A 23,430-nucleotide genomic window follows, 5' to 3' on the forward strand; every position below is an offset into this window, starting at 1 on the left:
ATACAAACAGCTGAATTCCAGTAACGTAAGGTTAAAAATGCAGATTTACACACAGACACTAGTACATTTTCTGTAAAACAGTATGTGTGTGTAAATGTACCTGTTTTCATCCTGCTGTAGTTTGAGTTGGCTGTCCAAACGCAGAGCGAGCACCTGTTTCTGATGGAGAGCATCATTCAGCCTTTCTTCAAGCTCTTCTGTCTACAAACGAATGTGAAAACTCATACTTTTAACACTCAAAGATAAACAAACATTGAAACCTCTTCCAGCTGCCTTTCAGTATATGTTAATGTGAAATTACCTTAGTGAGGTGGTCCACTTTGAGGTTATCTATGAGCAGATTTTTCTGGGACAGCTCTATTTTAAGCTTTTGAAGGTTATGAAGTAGTTCTTTTCTTTCCAGGAGCTGTTTTGTGACTTTCCCTGCGCCATCTTTCTCATCCGAGGACGAGATGTCCTCTGTAGGGACTGTTGTCTCAAGACTGATGTCCTCAGATTCGATGGAGCTGGAAATGTTTGCCTTGGCGTCCTTTGGCTTCTTGGGTGGCATCATCTGTCAAATTGTTATGTGAAGAAAGAATAAAAGTTGGAAATGAGGGCTTTTGGTTGTCAAGAGTTAGGATAGGAGCTCAGCCGACCCAAGGAAAGAATTAAAGGATAAGACGCTGAGCAATGACAGCTGGCTAAAAGAAGACAAATTCGTGAAGTTCGACTTGACTTAGAATACATTTAAATACGAGCAAGTGATTATTTATGTGAGACGTCATACTAAAACATTTCTAAAAGTTAAAGCCCTGTTTTATTAATGAAACTTTAACAAATTTTACGTACCGACTGTTGTTTTTAAGCGTCCCGCCTCCCATGGAAACAACAACGGACGACAAAGAGAAGAGAAGTGAAGAGTGTCTTTATCTGAAACGCTTAAACCTAACTATAACGCGCCACCTATAGGATTCCGCCAGAAACGGACTCTTAGTTTGAAATTCACAGAAAACTCGACACCGGAAATAACAAAAGTGTTCATTGTAGCCTAGCATGTTTCTGGGTTTGTAAATAAATGTATGTTTTATTATTATTTTCTGATACGATAACTCCACGATGTCTGACGAGAACGTAATTGGACCAGCTCTGCCACCGACATTAAAAAAAGATGAGGATTCAGATGATGATGGAGCAAGTATATTTATGTATTATTACTCAGTGACTTAACTTAACGGTCTGGTACGAGACTTGCAAGATTCTTTTTTCATTCATTCGTTTTCTTTTCGGTTTAGTCTCTTTATTAATCTGGGTTCGCCACAGCGGAATTAACCACCAACTTATCCAGCAAGTTTTACGCAGCGGATACCCTTCCTGCTGCAACCCATCCATGGGAAACATCCACACGCACTAATTCACCCACATACACTACTGACAATTTAGCTTACCCAATTTACCAGTACCTCATGTATTTGGACTTGTGGGGGAAACCGGAGCACCCGGAGGAAACCCACGCATACACGGGGAGAACATGCAAACTCCACACAGAAACGCCAACTGACCCAGTCTTCTCGCTTTAAGGCGAACGTGCAACCCACAGCGCCACCATGCAGTCCAGATTCTTTACTTGATTTTATTTTTTGTTTGCAAATGCATAACAAATATAAATGTCTTTAAATGTTCTCGATACAATTTTTTAAAATTACAGTTGGCTCATTCGGTCATGTGTGTTAGTATAATTAAGATGTAAATAATAGTTTCTGCCTCCAGTCATAGGTCCAGCTCTGCCTCCTCTGTATAAAGCTTCGGAGTCCTCCAGTTCATGTGAAGACAGTGATGAAGAGGAGGTCGTCTTTAAGAGGGCCAAATATTCGTCATCTAGGAACCGGTCTTCTTCAAAGTATGATATTTGTGTTTTTATATTATATAGGTTTCTCTGGGTTCGTAGTTGCAAGCATCATGCAGTGTTTCAAGAGAAACATGGACTTTTTAAACACCCAAACAAATTGTTTTGTCATTTTCTGTACGTTTACACCTTGTTGTACTGCATCCCATGTTCTTAAGCTATTAAATAATGTGAACATATTAAAGATATAGTGCTTTTATCAAAAAACTGCAATGTTAATAATATCTTACTGATATATTATTGGGAGATATAATGTGACTGCAGTTATTCTTGTATTTATGTCCGTAATAAACATTGTTCATTTCATAATTAATTCTTCATTTCTATCTACAAGTGACATTATTTTCCCGCTATAAACTCACTATAATCATGCTATATAAATATCTGAAGTATCAAATTTAGTACAAACATGAATACGCAACGATATGGGTCAAAACGAGGCATCCCACTTTAATGTCCATACCATATTCAATTTAGAAAAGTGATTTTTTTTTTATTAGTAGAGTTTATAATAAATAGTGCTGTCAAATGGAAAATCGCAATTAATCGCATTCAAAATAAATGTTTGTATTTGAATAATGTGTGTGTACTGACTGTGCAGATATATTGTGTTCATATAAATGAAAAAAAATAAAATAAAAAAAATACAAAACCAAAATATTTGCATATATATTTATACTTGTGTATAAGTTGTATAAGATTTAAATGTTTAATTTTAAAATATAAATAAAATAAAAAATCTCAAATATATAGAGTTGAAGTCAGAGTTATTAGCCCCCTGATTTATTGGCCCCCGTTTATTTTTTCCTCAATTTCTGTTTAACAGAGAGAAGATTTTTTTAACACTTTTCTAAACAATAAAATAAATAAATTCTAAAAAAATATTTGACTAGATATTTTTCAAAACACTTCTATACAGCTTAAGTGACATTTAAAGGTTTAACTAGGTTAATTAAGCAGGTTAAGGTAATTATGTATAATGATGTTTTTTTCTGTAGACTAAATACCAGTAGATTGTAGAGAATTGTAGAGATTCAAAATAAAATATAGCTTAAAGGGGCTAATAATTTTGACCTTAAAATGGTGTTTGAAGATTAAAAACTGCTTTTATTCTTGCTGGAATAAAACAAATAAGACTTTCTACAGAAGAAAAAAAAAATCAGACATACTGTGAAAATTTCTTTGCTCTGTTAAACATCATTTGAGAAATATTTAAGAAAGAAAAAATATATATTTAATAGAGGGCTAATATTTCTGACTTCAACTGTATATATATACATGAATTTATTTTTTACTTGTGTAAATGCCAGCTTTTACTTCGAATGCAATTAATCGCATTAATAAATACTATTTTGATAGCTGTAATAATACATACATTTATCTAACTTCTGTGAAAATAAAATGGCAAAATATTGGTACAATAAAACATCCCATCGTCATTAATCAGATGTTAAAAGGTGTTGTCTTTAAATAAAAATGTAACTCCTTCTCCCAACATTTACCTATTTAAATATAAACAATAGAAAGTTTTCTTATAACATTTACAGTGTTTTTAAAGATTAAAAATATTGTTGACAAATAGACAAAAAAGGTTTTTTAAGGATAGTGGCAAAGTATAAAGATAAAGTATTTAATTTATGGAGATATTCGATGATGCCATTAAATGGTTTGTGTTCTTTAAATGGCTGACAAGTTGTTTATTTTTTATTTTGTTATGTAAACTATATTGTGAATTAGTATAACCAAATATTATATGATAATCATTGTTTTTTTGCTTTTGAAAAAAAAAAAACATTATAATGGATGAGGGGTAAACAGAAAGCTGTATCACACATTTATAGTTTTTATGTTTGAAAACCTGCGTTTGCCTTAGACCCGTATGCATTTGTTAGAGTTTGTGTGCATATTTTGTCAGGTTCCATAAGCACATGTCTAAAATTTTTACATATAAAATGTAAATTAAATTTTATTGCAAGAAAAAGTAAGTTTCTCCCACTTTAATAAATGTGATTATTTGACAGCAGCAGAAGCACCACAAAAGATGAGATGGATATAAAGCAAACATATAAACATGAGGATGAGGAGGATTTCTTTGGTCCAGCACTTCCCCCAGGATTTCAGAAGCGAGACAAGTCACCTGACGGGTAATAAACAGGAGTTAAAAATGATCATGATTCACACATGCTCATTTGTGAGCCATTTTCAGAAGTCTTGAATAAATTAATTTTGCATCTTCAGGCAATCATTACAAGGACCAGCACTCCCTCCTGGATTCAAAAACCAAGATGAAGATGAAGCTGGTGCAAAAGAGGATAAGGGAGGGTTTTCGGGACCAGCTCTTCCCCCGGGATATCGAAAGCAAGATAAATCTCCTGAACGGTAATTGTTCTGGAATGAGACTTAACTGACAGTGAAATAAAAATTGATAAACATAAACGTTGATTGAATTCATCTGTGTTTTGTTTGATTGTCTGTTATAGGCCACCAGCAATAGGGCCTGCTCTACCTCCAGGGTTTAAAAGACTGGATGATGATGAAGAGGAAGAAAAAGATGAAACTGAAGGATTTTCAGGACCAGCTCTACCACCAGGTTTTAAACCAGACTTGTCAAGCAGTGAAGAAGAAGAAGATGATTATGTGATTGGGCCCATGCCATCAAAAGGACCGTTCCAGGACACGGTTGCACTGGACTTTGAAAGAAGGGCTCAACAAATGAAAGACAAACTTACAGGAGTGGATGTAAGTTTATTCTGTTTACTAGTCGGCCTTTTGGCTGTATTTAGTAATTAATAATAGTTATTATTGTACTAATATTCTTTGCGTGTTTTTGTGTTTTTTATTATTATTTATACTGTAGATTTGAATGTGATTTTAAATTAATTATTTTAAATACATTTTTAAGTCCAATTGTTTTGCTATTTTGTTGTGTGCTTTTTGTTTTGAAAGCTGTACTGTAGTTTTGTTTTATGTATTGCTATTACTGTTTATTATTATTATTATTATTATTATTATTATTAATATAAGTTTTAATATTAGTTGGGTTTTAGGTTTTTTATTCCCTATTATAAAATATTTCAAAGAACACTTAATAAATTGAAGTATCTAACCAAACCAAAGCAAGTGCCAAAATATGAGTACAACTAAATGTTCAAAATCCATTATAAGCCCCTTTCACACAGTGATACCGGTAAATATCTGGAAAATTTCCGGAACGACTTTACCGGTATATTAAAAAAAACGCTGTTCACACAGGCGAGGACGTTACGGAAATTTTCCGGAAAAGAGCATTCACACATCCATTCCAAAATACCGGTAAATTCTGACATCATTCACCACAAATGAGCTTTAAACGGCTGCGCTTGTATTTGTAAACATTTGACTATATTACAAACTCTGTGGATGATCAGTATTGTGAACAACTTTCGCAGGATCACTTTCGCATGTCGAGATGTTCATAATATGTGCGTGTGCAGGCGCTCACAGGCTGTTTCACATGCACACGCAAAGCTTGAAGGTAAACAAACAACGGCTTATCATAAGCATCTCATCGATGATTATTTACACAGTTGGCATTAAGAAGAACATATAAACGTTATCTGACTAACTTCTAGCAGCTAAATGTGTCTGGAAAAATATTCAAAGGCTTTTATTCTCATAAACCGCGTGGACGTAAATGCGTCAGACTGTTGTGACTGGCTAAAGCAGACGTCTCACGTCAGCACGTTCTAGACGTGCACGCGCTTATTCCGGCAATCTTCCTTCTGCATTCATACAGTGCAGTATTCCGGCAAATTGCCGGTAATGTTACAACTTCTCTTTCCGGAAAATAGCCATTTATACTATTTTACTACTATGGCTATTTATATAAAATAGCCATAGAATTTACCGGTATTTTCAAAAAGGACCTGTTCACACATACAACCTTTCCGGAAAATTGCCGGTAATTTTCCGGAAAGGTCTGTATGTGTGAAAGGGGCTAATGTCTTTTTTAGAATAACAATAAGTTGATGCCATATTAAAATTCTCTCCTTTTTAAGCATTGCAGTGGTAAAAAAATATTTATTTGTTATGTTAACTCTTCATTCATACCCTGCCACTGTCCTTCAAAACACTAGGTTTGTACTTATTTGATCACTTGTTATATTTCGATAAGTGCAGGTCAGAATATTTGTACATCTAAGTTAAGATAAATGACTTTAACATATTTTCACCTATATTCATTTTATTTTCACAAAACATATTTAAACCATAAAATATGGCACTTTGTTTGTCTTTAATATGCTTGTCTTTTACGTATGTACATATGTGTCGATAGATAGATAGACAGACAGACAGACAGACAGACAGACAGACGGACACACAGAACAAGAACAAACATTGGCTCGTACTGTAGACATACAAAAGACAATTAAAAGAAAACAAAAAAGAAGAGACAAAAAAAAACACACATAATAGTCACAAAACATACAATCAAAACTAGAGAGGATGTATAGCTTAAACCTCAGAGGGGTCACTGGATTGCTCTTGAGATATAGATTTGTCAAATAAATCAATAAATTAAATTCACTTTTTTAACTTTATACATGTTGGAGACATGAAAATGGGTTGTGCCATCTTGAACTAGGGCTGCACAATATTGGAAAATTATAACATTGTGATATTTTTATTTCTGTGATGTATATTATGATACCAATACAGTTTCATCAGATGAGTTGAAAAAAAGTTTGGGAAGAATTTATAATTTTAGATTGATTGGAATGATTCTGTCGGAGAGTGCATAAATTCTAATGAACAATCTACAAGCATAGATAAATTCAATAAAGCAAAAGATACAAAAATTAAACAATCTGTCTTATTGTTATCTGAGGAGTTGAAATGTGTTGAGGTATACAGTAATCGATTATTCAAATGTAAAATAATACATCTTCATTTTATAAACAATTCAACAATATTTGTCATTATTCATTTTTCAAAGTCACAAATGAAACAGTTTATTACGCCTGAATATTTTTATAACCCTCATACAGGCTTCAAAAACACTCGCAAAATGATATATTGTAATCCAGACTCAACATTGTATATATTTGTGATGAGACTATTGCGAATGATCACATTGTGATATCGATGCTGAAACGATATATTGTGCAGCTCTATCTTGAACCTTTCTGACTTTCTTTCTGTCTCACATATACTTTTACTTTTAAGTCTTATATGCCTACTATTATTTTTTAATTAAAATATTATACAACTACCAACACAAAGGAAACTCAATCGTGTGCCATACAATGATAAATTACCTTTTCTTTATTTCTTTTTAGACTGGACCAACAGTCCTCTCCAGAGAGAGCTGGATGACAGAACTGCCTCCTGAGTTGCAGCATGTAGGCCTGGAAGCACGAACCTTCAAGAAAAGAACAGGCCCTGAAAACAAAGACCGCTCAATCTGGACTGACACTCCTGCAGACCGCGAGCGCAAAGCAAGAGTATGTTCAGAAGTCTAAATTGAAGACTTTCTGTAGTTTTACCAATGACACTGTAAATGTGATGATAATGCAGGAACGAAAAGCATGTCACTGATGGTTTGGGATTTCTGTTTGCTGGTCTTTCTTAGGAACGACAAGAAGCTAAGGAAAAAGGTGAATCAGCCAAGGATGATGTGCCTCGTCTGTCTCAGAAAGAGCTCGAGATGGCTGACAAAATTTCCAAATATAATGTAAGATTTTTGGTTTGATGCTTACTTTTGTTTAAAAGTGACAGTTTGGTAAGTTTTTAGTACAGCATGGGGATATAATTGCTTATATAACTACACATAATTGTTATTTTTTGTTAAAATATAAACATTTACTTTTTATCTTGCGTTTCTTACATATTTATTTAAACATACATCATTAAATATAGACATCACTGACTGACTAAGTAAAACATTATGAGTTTATAGGCTACGTCACGAGTGCTCAACCTTGTTCTTGGAGATCTACCTTCCTGCAGATTTGAGCTCCAACCCTGATCAAACACACCTGCCTTTAATTATCAAGGTCTTTCAGGTCTTAATTAATTAGTTCAGGTGTGTTTGCATACCAAACCAAATAACTCTGAAATAACTTATATAAAATAATGGTAATAATAATAATAATAATAGTAATAATGAATCCCATTATTTGTTTTAATTATCTGTGAGAAAACAGGTTAAAAAATTAAACATAATTTATTTGTGATTCCATAGCTTAAATTAAAACACTAGTTAATAAACATGTTTTATTGCATCTTAAACATTTGAATTAACCAAAATATTTTTTTATTTATGTATTTATTCATTAAATTACTACTACTATTACTACTACTACTACTGATAATAATAATAACAATAATAATAGTAATAATAATAATAATAATAATATAATGATGATGATGATGATGATAACATTTAATTATTATTATTATTAGTAGTAGTAGTAGTAGAATATAATAGTATATTATTATTATATAGTTTATAATAGTAATATAATGATGATAATAATAAAAACATATTATAATACTTATTATTATCATTTTATTAATAATAATAATAATAATAATAGTTTATAATAGTTATATAATGATAATAATAATAATAATAATAATCATATATCATGATGGTGATAATAATAGTAATATATTATTATCATTTTATTGTTATTACATATTATTATGATCATATTATTATCATATACTATTATTATTATCATTATATTATTTATATGTACTATTAGTATTATTATATTATTAATATTAGTATTAATAATAATAATTTATTGTTCTTATTATTGTTTTATTATTGTTATATTTTATTATTATTAATAATACTAATAACAACAAAAACAATAATAATAATAATAATAATAATAATAATAATAGATAATAATGAAAATAATAATATAATGATTATTATTATTATTATTATTATTATTATTATTATTATTATTATTACAGAAGCAATAAGAAATTAATTTAGGCAGTTTTATGTAATTTATTATCCAGCAGTCCTTTTAGAAGTTTACTGAGGCTCCCTAGTAAGCTTTGGAAGAACAGATAAAGAATGGAAAACACCTATAATTTGCAAGATCTAAATGTCACTACATAAAACTCCAAGCCTAATAATATGAATTTCAGTCTCAAATTGCTTATCTCTTTTTAGGAGTCCAAGCGTGGTGAATCTCTCATTAGTTTGCACACTAAGAAAATGAAGAGAAAAGCTGAGGAGGATGCTAAAAAGCCTGTAGAGAGAAGACCCTTTGACAGAGATGCGGACCTCCAAGTCAATCGCTTTGATGAAGCTCAGAAAAAAGCTTTGCTAAAGAAGTCAGCTGAACTGAACACCCGCTTTTCACACAGCAAAGACCGCATGTTCCTGTGAGAGAAAGACTCATCTGATTTTATAAAAGATGTTGTAGTGTTTTGGCATCATTAAAACATGATCATAAAAATGCTTATATGTATAATAATTGAAAATAATGTTACTTCTAAATTTTCTTGGATTTTTTAAGGTTTAAAACGCTAAGTTTTAGTGTTACCTTTTTTCATAATATCATGAAAGTTTCAGTCTTGTCTTTATCTAGTGATATGCTAACATTCCACTAATTTTTGTCAGTGTTAAAGGTGTTATAGGTAGTGCATTATTTTACAGTCTGTACTGTTTTCATAGAATATGTCACATTCAGGTCATATTTTGCCCTAAAATAAAATACATTTATAACAGTTTTGACATCAAATTTCCTGATTTCCAAATTACTAAGAGAAAGAAAGAAAGAAAAAAAGACAGATAGATAGATAGATAGATAGAAAGAAAGAAAGAAAGAAAGAAAGAAAGAAAGAAAGAAAGAAAGAAAGAAAGAAAGAAAGAAAGAAAGAAAGAAAGAAAGAAAGAAAGAAAGAAAGAGAAAGAAATCCTTAAAGTGTAAACTATCAAAAGTATAATACTCTAATATTCACTCTTTATCAACAGCTATTTTTTTTAATGGCAAGTCATAGTTTATCACAAGATTATTCATGATTATCCAACTAAGTTGCAAAATGAATAGTATTTTGAATATATTTATACACTGTAAGGGTGACACGGTAGCTCAGTAGTTAGCACTGTCGCCTCACAGAAAGAAAATTATTGGTTTAAGTCTCTGCCGGACCAGTTGGCATTTCTCTGTAAAGTTTGCAACTTTGCATGTTCTACCCGTGTTGTCGTGGGTTTTCTCCAGGTGCATTGAATAAACTGAATTGGCAGCAGTGTATGTGTGTATTGCAGCTGGTAGGCTATCCGCTGTGTAAAACATGCTTAATAAGTTGGTGGATTATTCTGCTGTGGTGACCCCTTATGAATTTAAGGACTAAGCCGAAGGAAAATTAATGAATGAATATAGGCTGTAAAGAAATGCAGAGTTCCGGTTCATTCATATTGTTTTAACACAAATCGAAAGTTATCGTAACAAATGTAAGTGGATTAAACATAAAACAATTAAGTTGTCCCAAAAAAAATCACAAGAATTGTGTTTTTTCGGCTAATTTTGGTTACGTAGTTTGAATAAGCAATTTTTATGTAAGAATAGGCTATATTACTATAATTGTGAGAAATGTTATGTGGTAATGTGGCAAACTTCTGAAAAGCGTGTTCACTTTTAAATGAAAGACGAATTTACCAAAACGACTAAATAAAAATAAATAAATAATTGTCACAATAACTACATTTAAAATGCTCTGTAAAACCTAAAATAAAAGCGATTTCATTGGTCTCTCTCTCTGCCTTCTTTTCTTTTTGTCCTAACTGGCCACCGTACGACCCGTTCTGTTGTTGATACTGCAGCGCTAGCTAACGTGTGTTGCGTGGAGGAGGTACATTAAATACACATGAAACAAGTCTAATAAAACACATTTTAACGTTACAGTATTAACAGGCATGTCGGAGAAAGGAGAGGTAGATTTAACGGGGGCGAAACAGAACGCTGGTGTATGGCTGGTTAAAGTAAGTGATTTAAATGCATCGACGAGGATTTAAGCTGCTTTAGCTTTAGCATGTAAAATGCTACATGTGGTGATATGTTTAATATGCTTTTTACTGTTATTGTTGCGTTGTTTTAAAGCCACTGTTGTATAATTTTCATAAAGGTCCCAAAGTACTTGTCACAGCAATGGACCAAAGCAACAGGGAGAGGAGAAGTTGGAAAGCTCCGAATTAGCAAGTATGTAGAAATTTATGTGTATAACGTATTGACCTTATTCTAAAATGCGGAAGTGCGCCTGTTTTCACGATTGTCTTAGAACTTCCGTTTCAGTCGCCTATGGGAGAAATGACAAGGAATAATAAACGTCAAAAAACGGTCAAACTAGTTGCTCTACAAACAAATGTTTGCATGACTATACAGACCAAATAGAATAATATAACAAGGAAATATCAGTTTGCAATATCAAACAGCGAAACGAGCAGTTTTTAATGTCTAAAAATGAATGGAAGTGAATGAGACCGGAAGTCTCGTGCCAAAAAGATTCAAATGGCAGCGCCCACTCGTCTGCGGAGAATAAGGTCAATAATCTGCACATTATGAGGAGCTAGAAGTTATGTTGTTTATAGTTAACATTTAAACATTCACACATTTATCTTGTTCATACAGGAATCAAGGAAAGGCAGAGGTAACTTGAATGTCTTCAAGCATGTAGTATTTTATATAATGACTTGTCTTTAGGTGAATTTGGTGTTTTTTTGGCTTGATTGTTTGATTGATTGACAGGTGTCATTCACACTCAATGAGGAGCTGACCACAATAGAGACTATTGGAGAGAAGACCTCTATGGTACGAGCCCCTAGAGAGCATCCTTTCACTTTGCAGACAGTTGGTGGACAAACTCTGGCTGTTTTTACTGAAAACTCTTCAGGTGAGAATCAAAATTAAAATACAACACTGAATTACACTAAATTCTGTGTCCAGACTAGATTTAGAAACTCTGAGGGGTTCAAATATATCACTACTCCTTAATTAATCTTAATGAGAGTGTGTAAATGGTTTGTTAATTTAGTACTAAACGGTGAGAAACAACAAAATCAGCTAAATCCACCAAAATCCACCAAGACAGTGTAATTAGTTGAAAAATCACCAATGATGCAATTAGAAATCATTTTACCAAACATTAAACGCATTACACAAACCACCTAAAATACATAAATCTGCTTATCAAAAAAAAGCTTATCAGATGTGCAGGTAATATGAAGTAATACAAATAATGTATAGTTTTATACATTATAGTTATATTTAAAAAACAGCTTACAATTGCAAATAAAACAAAAGGTGGGCCTATTATGTCTCAGACACTTTTAAAAGCTGTCTATCATTCATCCTCACCACACTCAAGGTCTTAAAATAACATTAAGGATAAAAAAAACTGCATCTTAACTTTGTCTTTCGTGAAATAGAGTTACTGTTTAATGTAGCTATAGTAATTTGGACTCATTCATATCGTCACTGCGCAAAACAATGTTATGAATGGATGCTACACTTCCAACTGTATAGTGTGTGTTTTTTTTTTTTTTTTTTTTACAATGCAGTTTTGAGCTAAGGAATGTTTTTATTTGCTATCCACTAACAGTCGGACAGGCTCATCCAGTTCATCAAAGTTCATCTTTTAAAATCTAAATCAGAAGCGGAATAAAGCAGTATCCTCATTAAAGCAGGCATGTCAGCGCACCGTTAAATTGAAAACATGATTCGATTCGTGCCTTTTGATTGGTTGTCGTGACATAGCAGCTTTTGCTGTCAAAGACAAGTGGCGTTTAGAGGCTTTTGCAAACAGTTTTTTTTTCTGAATGTGCTGACGCTGCAATTATTTGTTGCAAAAATATTTGTTGAATGTACTACTTGCCTAAAGCATTTGTTCAATGTCATTTTTGCCAGAAGTGGCGTTTAGCGGCTTTTGCATCTGAACTCTTTATATATATATATATATATATATATATATATAGATATATATATATATATATATATATATATATATATATATATATATATATATTACTTAAATTTGAACAATATTACTTTATTTAATATTCATGTTAATTGTATAATACTTCATAATACCATTTGTAATATTGATTAATGCACAAAGTAACAGAAACTAACAATGAACTAGGGTTGTGCAATATATAAATACAGACAATATAAAAAGTCTACCATTTCATATTATGCTTTACGTTGTAGGGGAACCAACGGTTTTAACCCAAAAGTGACTATTCTATAAGTTAAAGAACAGCAGGATTCAGAGATTCAATTAAAGAAAAGTTTACTGAAGATAGTCTGCAGTTTCATCAGCAGAAGCCAGCTTCAACACTCTCATAGAGTTTGTAAGCGGCTCTGCTTGCTCTTGCTCTGCTTGCTCACATAATGGCATTAATCGTGTCATACATGTAGACACAGGTAGAGATTTCTATGAGTGTGTGTGTGTGTGTGTAATTCCGAACAATATCTTCCAATGATTACTTAGGTGTCGCTTACAAAAGGCAGACAGCCACTAGATCATTCAGAGCTGACCCCAGACCTGTAATACTGATCCACAAATGAATAGAACACGCATACACAGTACAATCTGTTACTTACTCAAGGCTGTTTCTGGTTCTCTCAGCCGTCTTATCAAACTTTTTAAAACTGGTGTAATCAACAACCGAATTGGCAGCTTGCATACAAAGGAATTTACTTTAAAAGATTTGATACAAATAACTTTGGAAACCGTTGGTTCCAATTCTTCAAGAGCTCTGGTCCTCTCAAGAGGTGTCCATGACCTCTGACCTAGCTTGGTGGATCCTGAGGAAACAAATCATTTGGCATACAGAAAAAGCAATCACATACATATTATTGCAGATTTATTCTGAAGAGGGATGACACTGAGGTCATCATATAATCTACACCCTTAAACATTCAACTTTATTAATATTTCAAGGCAAGAAATTTTACATGTTTTATGACCACAATATTACATGCCTTTATGGACATGCAGACAGACACTTGACTAACTGCATAATGAGAAAAAAGCAATCTTAAAGGTACAATTTTTACATTTCGTGTTTTATTTAAGTGATATTTTAGGTTGACCCTGAAATCATTGGTTTTATATTTAATAAATATTTATTAAACATTATAATTCTTAATTAAACATTTGACCTTAAGTTCTAAATGAAGTGAGAAATGTGATCCTGTATGAATGAGTAGATTTTCGAGTATGTACTTTAAAATGGAAAAACAGAAAAAATATTCCTACCGTTCGGCCCGTTTCATGATGGATATATTCTTGTCAGGATATGAGATTTCTTGTATGATGATATGAGATTTTTGTGATATTGCACGGCCGTACAACAACTATTTATTTTTACAGCGTTTACTAATTATTTATCAATAATGCTCATGTTCTTCTTGCATTTACTAGTGTTTTAGTGAATGCAGAGATTAACATTATTTTTAATAGATTGGTTCAATTATAATGTTAAGTTTGGTTAATACATTTACGCCAATTTTTTTTTTAAAGAAAAGTTATAATAATATCACCACTTTTTGTTAGCTGAACATTTTCTCTCTAACAGCTCATCTGGTAAGTAATTTTGTGTAATCTCTGGGATGTCCTGTAATACTTGAGTTGCCTCATACTCCCTTCCCCTCTCTCTCTCTCTCTTTCTCTCTCTCTCTCTCTCTCTCTCTCTCTCTCTCTCTCTCTCTCTCTCTCTCTCTCTCTCTCTCTCTCTCTCTGTGTGTTCTGTGAAATGAATCAGATTATTAATATTATTAATTAGGTTGTAATATCTTTCACCTCCTGGTCTCTTAAGCTTTTGCAGTTGCTCTGACCTCACAATCAGTGCGTGTCAATGTGTGTATGTGTGGTTTTAATTTTGATGGTAGAATTAGAATGGGCCTTCAAATATCACTGATTTTGGAAAACAAATCTACTCACCGCCTGTATATTTCTTGATTAACATGGAGTTGTGTGTTGTGTAATGTCTTGGGTGTTGTTTGTGCATGACCAAATGTCCAGATCTATAGTTGCCATTCTAATTCACTTCTACTTGTAGTGTAATTGTGGAATCAGATGATTTCTTTAGTTGTTTATCTTCTCTGCGGAGTGTCCTGGATCCAGTTAATCATGAATGTTTTTATTTGTTTTGGGGCTAACAATTCTTCTTTTTTAAATAAAAAGTCCTAATAAATGTATTTATTTAACTGTATATGAACTGTATACAATAAAACATTTAAGTGATATTGTTAAATATTTAATATAGATTTAAAACATAAATATATATTTTGTGGTGACCGCCAGGTGAAATTCCAACTGTCATTGCTACAATCTTTAGTGCCAGATCATACTAATTAGATGCTTAAGAAACATTTCTGTGGTTATAATTGTTAAAATGGATGTGCTGCTTTTTTTTTTCTTCTTAAATCTATAGGCAATTTTGTTATGTATTATTGCTGTATATAGGTTGTTTTAACATGACGTCATTAATGATGTGCAAAATTTAGATGGAAGGCAGAAGGTGGTTCTTCTACATAGGAAACGCCATCAGAACATCAAAATGTTTCTGTTTTATGCTGTTTATAATTGTTTAAATCAACCAAAATAAGAAATACTGATCAACTTTTATAAAACTCTAAAAGATTTCAGCTGACTGAAAAATCAAAGAAAAGGCGGATCGTAATAAACATTTACTCAAAACATCCATGTGTACAAACTTTTTGAACGCGATAATTTGTTTGACGTCACCAATAAAGATTAAATACATTCCTAGCTATGTGCATAAATATGTTAATGTGTTATATTAAAATCAGATACTAGCACCTCCACACTTATACAAAATCCAGGAGAATATAAATATTGTTCCCCTGCTATGTAATCATTGCAATGAAATCTCCATTTTGTTTTTCAATAATCCAAGTCTTTACTGGCATTTCGACAGAATAAACAACCGTAACGTGAACATCGAGATGCGCAGCAGTGGTAAATGTTTGTTGATGGTAAGTTTATCGAGAGAACAAAAAAGAAATGCAACCGACAAAACTAGATGGTTATCATTGTGGAGCACTCTTACAAAAATAAATAAATAATTAATAATGTAGACTATGCGTCCATGCTTTTGTAAGCTTTCATCTGTTATTTCGTGGTGTCTGGAAGATATCCGCATGGGGAAAAAACTAGTAATTTATAATAAGCCTGTTTTTGAACCACAAGTAAAGTGTATAATGTGTACAACTCTTTGTTGATGAATGCTACAGAATAATGTAAAGTGATCAACTGTAATAAATACTGTAACATTAGTGGTGCATTGTGATTATAGAATAGAAAACTAAGGCTATTGAATAATTTCTTTATTATTTACACAATTATGCAGATGTGTCGTACCACAGTAACACTATAATTACTACAACAGTTTAATTCAAGTAATTATCTATTGTATGCATCCAAATACTATAGTATTTACTATAGTATTTTTCATGTAACGTATCTTTACACCATGTACCACATTGAAGACATGTAAATATATGTTCTCTATGAATATGAATCTCTCCCATTCAGTTTTTTTATTTCCTGCCCTCCATCTGAATTTCGCAAGTCATCAGAACCCTGTGATTGAAAACAACATATATATACACAGCAATATATTACTGTTTATATATATAAACATTATCCTGCTTTTTATTATATATTCTGTCATAAATCACAGCTGAAAAAATTAAATTTAATTATTTTATCATTTTCCTTTTCTTTGTGTGTGTGGATTGATTTTCTCTTTGGTTTCAACAAAGCTAACACACAATCCGACTGATCAGATACTCTGTGTGGCTTGTTGGTTGTATCTGCCTGGTTTGAGTTTGTGTGCGCGTTTGCTTCCGCTAACTGCTACAATGAGGTTTGGCGTGCCATGATTACTTTGGCATGTTTTCCCCCTCGTTCTTATGTTGCCATCCCTCTCATAGGGCAGTCAGATGCTGAGGCCAGCGGCTCAGGTACTGGTTCAGGCCCAGGTGAGTGCCCCCTGCTGGAGTGGAGGTCCGGGAAAGACCAAATCAAGCATTTTTAATGGCCTTTGATTTGACAATCAGCCAACAAAACAGCAATTATTCATAATTCCTAATTTTAATGATTGGTGAACAGTTTAATACTTGCACAGAACATGCTGTTGTGCCTCTCGCTGCCGCTTATGTAATGATGGGCAGCGTTACAGCAGCGATTATGTGGCTATAACTGTCATTGAGTAATAATATCTCTGTTCTCTCACAAAGATAAAATCGCACTGGAAGGAGTAGTGGTGCAGAGAGCGGAATGCAGACCGGCCGTCAGTGAAAGCTACATGAGGCTTAAGAAGTAGGTTTAAATACACACTGTGTTGTATATCTAGTGAGCTGCACAGATTGTGTTATTGCTGTCGTAGAAATTTGTAATTAATTTATTTATTGTAGTGCACAGATGCCAATCTATGTTGTCAAGCTATTTTACTAAGCTAGCACAGTACTGTAATAAGCATCAAATAGATTATTGGTGATCAACTAACAAATATAGAATGAGCTTCAATTTCACCTTACATTGAATCATGAGTTTAAGTAAGGGGGTAAAATAAACTAATTTTTATTTTTTTTTTATTTTTATGACATTAGTCTGAAGTTTTGGTAGCATAACATAACACATAGCTAATGTAGTTTTATAAACTGCTAGAATATTTTAAAGACCTGTAGTATTACTTTAACATTATTTAAAGGGATAGTTCAACCTAAAATAAAAATTATGTCATCATTTACTGAATCTTCACTTGACTTGTTTATTTCGTTAAACACAAAAGATGTTATTTTGAAACGTATTGGAAACGTGTAGCCATTCAATTCCACAGAATTAGTTTTTCCTGCTATGGAAGTCAATGGTTACAGGTTTGTAACCTTTTTTAGATATTATATTTTGTGCTCAACAAAAACAAAACAAAAAGGAAACTCATGAAGGTTTGGAACCACTTCAGCATGAGTAAAGGGGAGTAAATGTTCATGTTTTTGGTGAATTATCTCTTTAAAATGCTGTTAGCTTAGTAGCGTAATACAGGACACTTAGTATGATTTAGCCAGTTATGTTTCTAAAATTAAGCACTGTTGATGTTTTATCTTAGAGCTAGCATAGTTTAACATTGCTAATGCTAGCATAATTTAACACACTGTAATGCTAGCATGTTTTAAAACATTGCTAGCATTGCTTAACATTGCTGGGTGAATTACTTACAAATTGCAGTCTCTTGTTGATTTCAAACTACATGATGACAATTGGCCCATGAGCTATTTTATATTTGTAACAAGAGACAATTCAATCATACCTTGATGTTATAACTGCTTTTGTAACATTATTTATCAATATGTAGAACTTTTTGGACAATGGACATTTAAAATGTAAAAAAGGAAATGCGTCTGGACCGTTGTTGTTTACATCCCTCAAAATCGTCTATAGATTTGTATAATGAACATTTCTCTTTCTGCTTTTTCCTCGTGTCTCTTTTTTATTTCATGTGGTGTATTTAGTAACCACACAGGCACTATATTATGTCTATAAAGACTTAAATCTTTCTTATACACACTGTTTGATGCTTAAACTTGAATATACTCATATCAGTATCAAATAAGTATTTCTTTTTTCTTTGCAGACTGCAGATTGAGGAATTATCGAAACCCCTCAGGTTCTCTCAGCAGCTGGACAAAGCAGTTACCACTAACTACAAACCAGTGGCTAATCATGCTTATAATGTAGGTCAATATGATTTATGTTGTAAAACGGGCGTCCTGTGTATTTTTTATGCAGAACACTTTGTTTGTTGGTTTTTCCAAAGCTCGACTATGAGAAGAGGAAGAAAGAAGAAGGGAAGAGGGCACGTGCAGATAAACAGCAGGTGCTGGACATGTTGTTCTCTGCTTTTGAGAAGCATCAGTTTTATAACATTAAGGATCTGGTGGACATCACAAAACAGCCTGTGGTGAGATATATATTTCTTTCTTTTTTTTTTTTCAATAAGTTTATTATTTCAGGATGTCCGCGGGGTCGCAAAAAGTCTTAAATTGATATAATTTTAGATCTTCGTTTTAAACAGGTCTCAATCAGATACCATACAATCACGACCAATCCATCTCAGTAAAACTTTTAGCAAAACGTTTCATTTGAACTCTATTTTACAAATACAGTTTTAGTTTACAAGTAAAAGTTCTCCATTTATTTATGGTGAGGTCGCTGATCTGGACAGACAGTTGTGTGTAAATATTCTTAAAAACCTTTTAAAGAAATGTTGGGGGAAAAGTGCATCTTTATCTCCAGAGTTTGCTTGTTTTGACACATTATTTAAAATGTGGCTAAGAAATAAAGGAATTACCAACCTATGTCACACGGGTTCCCGGTTGCAATAGTAAACATGTGGTGTTGTGCGGTAGGATGCCAAATTCGAGTCCAAAAATAGAAAACGTAACTTTTTCCGTACACCACACTGCTTTTAATACCAACCGCAGATGTCGTTGACTTAAAGGGAATTGAATGGAGTCAAGACATAATTAAAAATGCTGGACTTTACAGTTCTCATTTCATATCAGGTAAGTTCATGATATGCTGAATTAGACACATCACTCGCTTTTGATTGCAGCAATGATTTTTACCAAAAACAGGGAAATATGGTGAATTAAACTGCGGACACTAAATGCTTAGAATGAAATGTAAACATGTACATTCGTTCAGATACTCTGCCGTACAGGTGCCGTTTACTGTCAGAATGCAGTTGTTTTGCTTGTTGATGATTACCCAGGCCTTGCACAGTTCCTTCTTTTTTTTTTTTTTTTTTTTTTTTGTCTTTGGCTAGGCAGAACTTCGGTTTTTAGTAGGGTTGGGTATCGTTTGGGTTTTTTTAGATAACAGGGCTAAATCGATACTATTAAAAAATGGTACCAGTGCCAAAACGGTGCCTGAACCGATACTTTTTATCCACAAAATTAATATATATATATATGTGTTTATAATAAGTTTAAAGTAAACATCAATTCATATTTTATTTATTTTAATTGCATTCATATAAATCTTTTGACCATTTGTTTATTAGCATAAATGCAAGATTTTCATTATGCTATTAACATTACATTAGCTTGCTACTAACCTGTGGAAAGGTTAGTAGTATCTGTCATCAAAATCAAGGAACACCTTTTTTCTGGGCTTGTGACTACTTTTACATGGATATCGGTGATCTAATGATTTGCCTTAATCTGAATAAGACAATAATATGATTCAGGTGTTTACATGAGTTGCTTTTTGAACGTTACATTCATGATTTCTAGTTACATGTTACAGCACATAGATCCATCAACGTCATTGCGTCACCAGCCTATAAATGTTCCTCTGCAGTTTGTGTCTGAGGTCCTTTAAGATAATCAAAAATCACTGTTTACGTGGTAGACTCTTAATCAGAGTATTGTCTTAATCATATTAAAATCAGAGTATTGGTGTCCATGTAAACGTACTCAGATAATGTGCCAAATAATGTCACAAGCTGTCAAAGACAGTCCATTCCTCACCTTTAAGTTGATTCCATGAGCCCTCACATTTTATAAGTTTGACGCGTTTCTCCCCTACTTGCAACTTTTGTAAAGCCTCTGCTGCATGTTGGTGTCAGAATCCTTGCTTGTAAAATATAGCCATACTGTAGAATGCTTAGTTTAAGCAAATTAGATGAATGCGATCATGCGTGTTGATGAAGTGAGTCGCTCGCCGCATGTGCTTTACAGCTCGCTTTGCCTTCTATGAGCTACAATAATAATTGCCTGACATTCGTACCCCTCAAAGCTGTTTAGAACTAAACATTTACAGATAGCGTGACACAACCCTTACTCAAGTGCGCCTTTAATGCACCCCTTTATGCTTCTTAAGCGTGTCACACAGCAGATGTGCCACCAAGAGCCGCGGCATGGAGCGCACATGACAGTTGATAGTATCCCACACCAGACATGCACATTCGCATGTTATTTAAAATGAAACTATTCAGATGGCACTCTGTGGCATGGCAGAAATATGTAGTTATGAGTCGTGGCTGGGCCACGAAATTAGGCACCGAAATTCATATGCTGATTTGATCCGGTGCATACCGGTTCCAAAGAGTTTCAGTACCCAACCCTAGTTTATAGTACTACAAAGTTTTAAATCTGGTAATCATGGAACATAATTTCAGTTTTGCAAACTGGTAATTTGTCTATAGCAACAATGTTTTGATGAGGATAGTTAAAATCATTTCCTTTTCCATTAGAAAGAAAGGTTGGAAATTCATTAATAATGGTCTTAAAGTCTTAAATTTGCAGAAACCGTTATTCTCACGTAGCATTTATTTGATTACATACAGCAAAAACGTTTGTGATGTGACAACCAGTTTTGAAGGGGTAGTTTAGCCAAAAAAATTTGTTCATTTACTTGCCACTGATTCAGCTAAAAATGGTTGCTCATACATTTTTGACAATAGTCAAAAATATATTGTGTTAGACAAAGTTAGCTATTTTATGGCAAAAATCATTAGCATATAAAGCTATCTAGTAAATTTCCATTAAAAAGCATTTTATGATCAGTAATGTGTATTGTAAGCACTTCAATTTGGACAGCTATAAAGGTGATTTTCTTTCTACTTAACCCTTACATTCTTGATTTTCAAATAGTCCTATCTTGGCTTAATGTAATTTTTTTTTCTTGGTGTTCATTTCGTTTTTTAAATGCCAAAATCTCATTCATTCATTAAAAAAGAAAAAATCAGTTTGAAATAAATTAGCATTTTTCTTTGTTTCCCCCACATGATAGCAAACTTATCCACACGTTTTATTCCTGTGATAAGTTAAAATTTAACAATAAAATGTCCTCCTAAATGTCACAATCATTTATAAATCTTAGCTGCCAATTCGAAACGTATTAACGTATTATTTGTTATTATATCTTGTAGCTTTCAATTAAAATGTATATTATGTATTGCTTAAACCCATATGACATTGTTTCACAATCCTAAAATGTCAAATATCTGTCACATTTATAGACTTTATGTACCCTTGCTTAAAGTAGTAAATGATCCTAAATTTTTTAAGGATAGTGTACTTTTAAAAACTCATGTCCTTGTTTTCTGTAGATTTACTTGAAGGAGATTCTTCGGGACATTGGCATTTACAATGTCAAAGGCACCCACAAAAACACCTGGGAGCTCAAACCCGAGTACAGGCATTACAAGAGTGAAGAGAAGAGTGACTGATCCTCTTCAAGATCACCTGCTTACATGTGTTTGGACTCAGAATGACTGAAATGTTATTTCTGGATTATTTCAAGGATTCTTCTGTTGTTTTTAGAGCTGCATCTGAAACTCATGTTATGTTTTACAACGCCAAGATGTTTTATTGAGAAATGGAATTGTTCAATCAGAACTGAGGGAAAACACGCATTATATAGCAGCAATTGGTGTATAACGAGAAGGTGATGTCAGAATTTTAAGTAAAAGTTAAGTAAAATATTCTGATTTGGTTTTCTAATTGAAATGCAGTTATTTTGTATACTATTTAACTTCAGTAAATGTTCTTGAAATAAAGGTTTTGTACAAAATAATTATCATTTCCTCTGAGTTTCAGCCATTTTCATCAAAACAATTGAACTGATTTTATATTTCTGGAGAATCATGATGACATTTTGTTTTATGTCAGCATTTTGTCTTTTTATAACAAAGGGATTTATGAATGTGTGAATTGTTTCATGCACAATGTTAAAAACAAGTAATTGACTTAAGGGGAGTTAATTCGTTTATAAAATGATTAGTTAACTCCAAAGTAAACCCAATGCCTTAAAAAAATGATTTATGTTCATAATTCTTAACATTTAGTAAATTTAGGCTTTAAGTTACAGCAGGTTAACACAATTACGAATTGCTTGACAGTGTAAATTAACAGCATTGATATTCATCAGTATTTTATTGAACTGTGTTTTGAACATTTGCTTTTCATTATCTTACAAGTAAACAGTTAGTTAGATGTTTGTTATTTTGATTAAAATATGGGGTTAATATATAAATTTATCTTCTATGTAAATCTTTAATTCATGTTCCCAACAAGACCTATTAGATTAAGGTTCTGATTATCTTATCCAATTCCATACAACAAAATGGTACCATTCTTCGAGTTAAACAGAATATAAAATTTGCTTTCGATTAAGTTTTTACCCCCTTTGACAAAGAGCTATTTCAACAAATTAAATGTTACATTTGCTATGAAAGTTAATCTCCAGCTAATAATTTGCATGTACAGTGTAATGCATTTTTTTTTTTCCAATTGCTGGTTTAAAACGGATTCACATTATATTCCTCCCATTCCTTTTTTAGACAGTGCCTGTTCATTTAACAAAACTTGTATTTTGTAACGTTGGTTTAATTAATACATGTTTAAATTCATTTGTCCTTATACAGTCAAATTTGAGCAGCTAACAAACCATCCTGCTTCTTTAAAGTAGTGCAGCTCATCTCGACATTTCTCCTTGAATTC

At 32.7% G+C, this 23,430-nt stretch overlaps 4 protein-coding genes across 18 annotated transcripts in view; 3 read left to right on the top strand and 1 right to left on the bottom strand.

Moving 5' to 3' along the window:
- pibf1 (progesterone immunomodulatory binding factor 1) overlaps nucleotides 1-882 on the bottom strand; it is a 75,306-nt gene extending 74,424 nt beyond the window's left edge. For 5 of the 6 annotated variants that reach the window (XR_015475714.1, XM_087235563.1, XM_087235562.1 and 2 more), the window contains exons 1-3: nucleotides 832-882; nucleotides 302-553; nucleotides 101-201 (exon numbers count right to left, since the gene is read on the bottom strand). Coding sequence is in view for 5 of the 6 variants with exons in the window: in XM_087235563.1 (XP_087091689.1) it covers nucleotides 101-201; nucleotides 302-553 (353 nt within the window). In the remaining variant the exon portion in view is untranslated. 6 annotated transcript variants of the gene reach the window in all.
- The window catches only part of LOC147846911 (uncharacterized), a 405,197-nt gene that overhangs the window by 98,145 nt on the left and 283,622 nt on the right, over nucleotides 1-23,430 (top strand). The window lies entirely within an intron of this gene.
- On the top strand, nucleotides 1,001-9,619 carry gpalpp1 (GPALPP motifs containing 1). 4 transcript variants are annotated; one of them, XM_087235558.1, is made up of 8 exons: nucleotides 1,001-1,177; nucleotides 1,750-1,879; nucleotides 3,910-4,029; nucleotides 4,124-4,264; nucleotides 4,366-4,624; nucleotides 7,204-7,368; nucleotides 7,497-7,598; nucleotides 9,060-9,619. In XM_087235558.1, the coding sequence occupies exons 1-8, from the start codon at nucleotides 1,099-1,101 to the stop codon at nucleotides 9,276-9,278; spliced, it is 1,215 nt and encodes a 404-aa protein (XP_087091684.1). In that variant the 5' UTR covers nucleotides 1,001-1,098; the 3' UTR covers nucleotides 9,279-9,619.
- On the top strand, nucleotides 10,663-22,504 carry gtf2f2a (general transcription factor IIF, polypeptide 2a). 7 transcript variants are annotated; one of them, NM_001002127.2, is given in 9 exon segments: nucleotides 10,663-10,874; nucleotides 11,018-11,091; nucleotides 11,521-11,539; nucleotides 11,638-11,782; nucleotides 16,855-16,902; nucleotides 17,161-17,242; nucleotides 18,555-18,654; nucleotides 18,738-18,881; nucleotides 22,038-22,504. In NM_001002127.2, coding segments are annotated over 9 exon segments (798 nt in total). In that variant the 5' UTR covers nucleotides 10,663-10,808; the 3' UTR covers nucleotides 22,158-22,504.

This window comes from Danio rerio, chromosome 1 (genome assembly GCF_052040795.2).
Source record: "Danio rerio strain M-AB ecotype USA chromosome 1, GRCz13ab, whole genome shotgun sequence".
NCBI lineage: Eukaryota > Metazoa > Chordata > Actinopteri > Cypriniformes > Danionidae > Danio > Danio rerio.

What these genes read in the sequence shown, in the direction of transcription:
- gpalpp1 (XM_087235558.1), top strand. Translation starts at nt 1,099, where the DNA reads ATGTCTGACGAGAACGTAATTGGACCAGCTCTGCCACCGACATTAAAA. An exon ending in TTCAGATGATGATGGAGCAA is followed by an intron (nt 1,178 to 1,749) that starts GTATATTTATGT and finishes TTCTGCCTCCAG; the next exon opens with TCATAGGTCCAGCTCTGCCT. An exon ending in AGGAACCGGTCTTCTTCAAA is followed by an intron (nt 1,880 to 3,909) that starts GTATGATATTTG and finishes ATTTGACAGCAG; the next exon opens with CAGAAGCACCACAAAAGATG.
- gtf2f2a (XM_087235501.1), top strand. Translation starts at nt 10,809, where the DNA reads ATGTCGGAGAAAGGAGAGGTAGATTTAACGGGGGCGAAACAGAACGCT. An exon ending in AGGTACTGGTTCAGGCCCAG is followed by an intron (nt 16,903 to 17,160) that starts GTGAGTGCCCCC and finishes TCTCTCACAAAG; the next exon opens with ATAAAATCGCACTGGAAGGA. An exon ending in ACATCACAAAACAGCCTGTG is followed by an intron (nt 18,882 to 22,037) that starts GTGAGATATATA and finishes TGTTTTCTGTAG; the next exon opens with ATTTACTTGAAGGAGATTCT.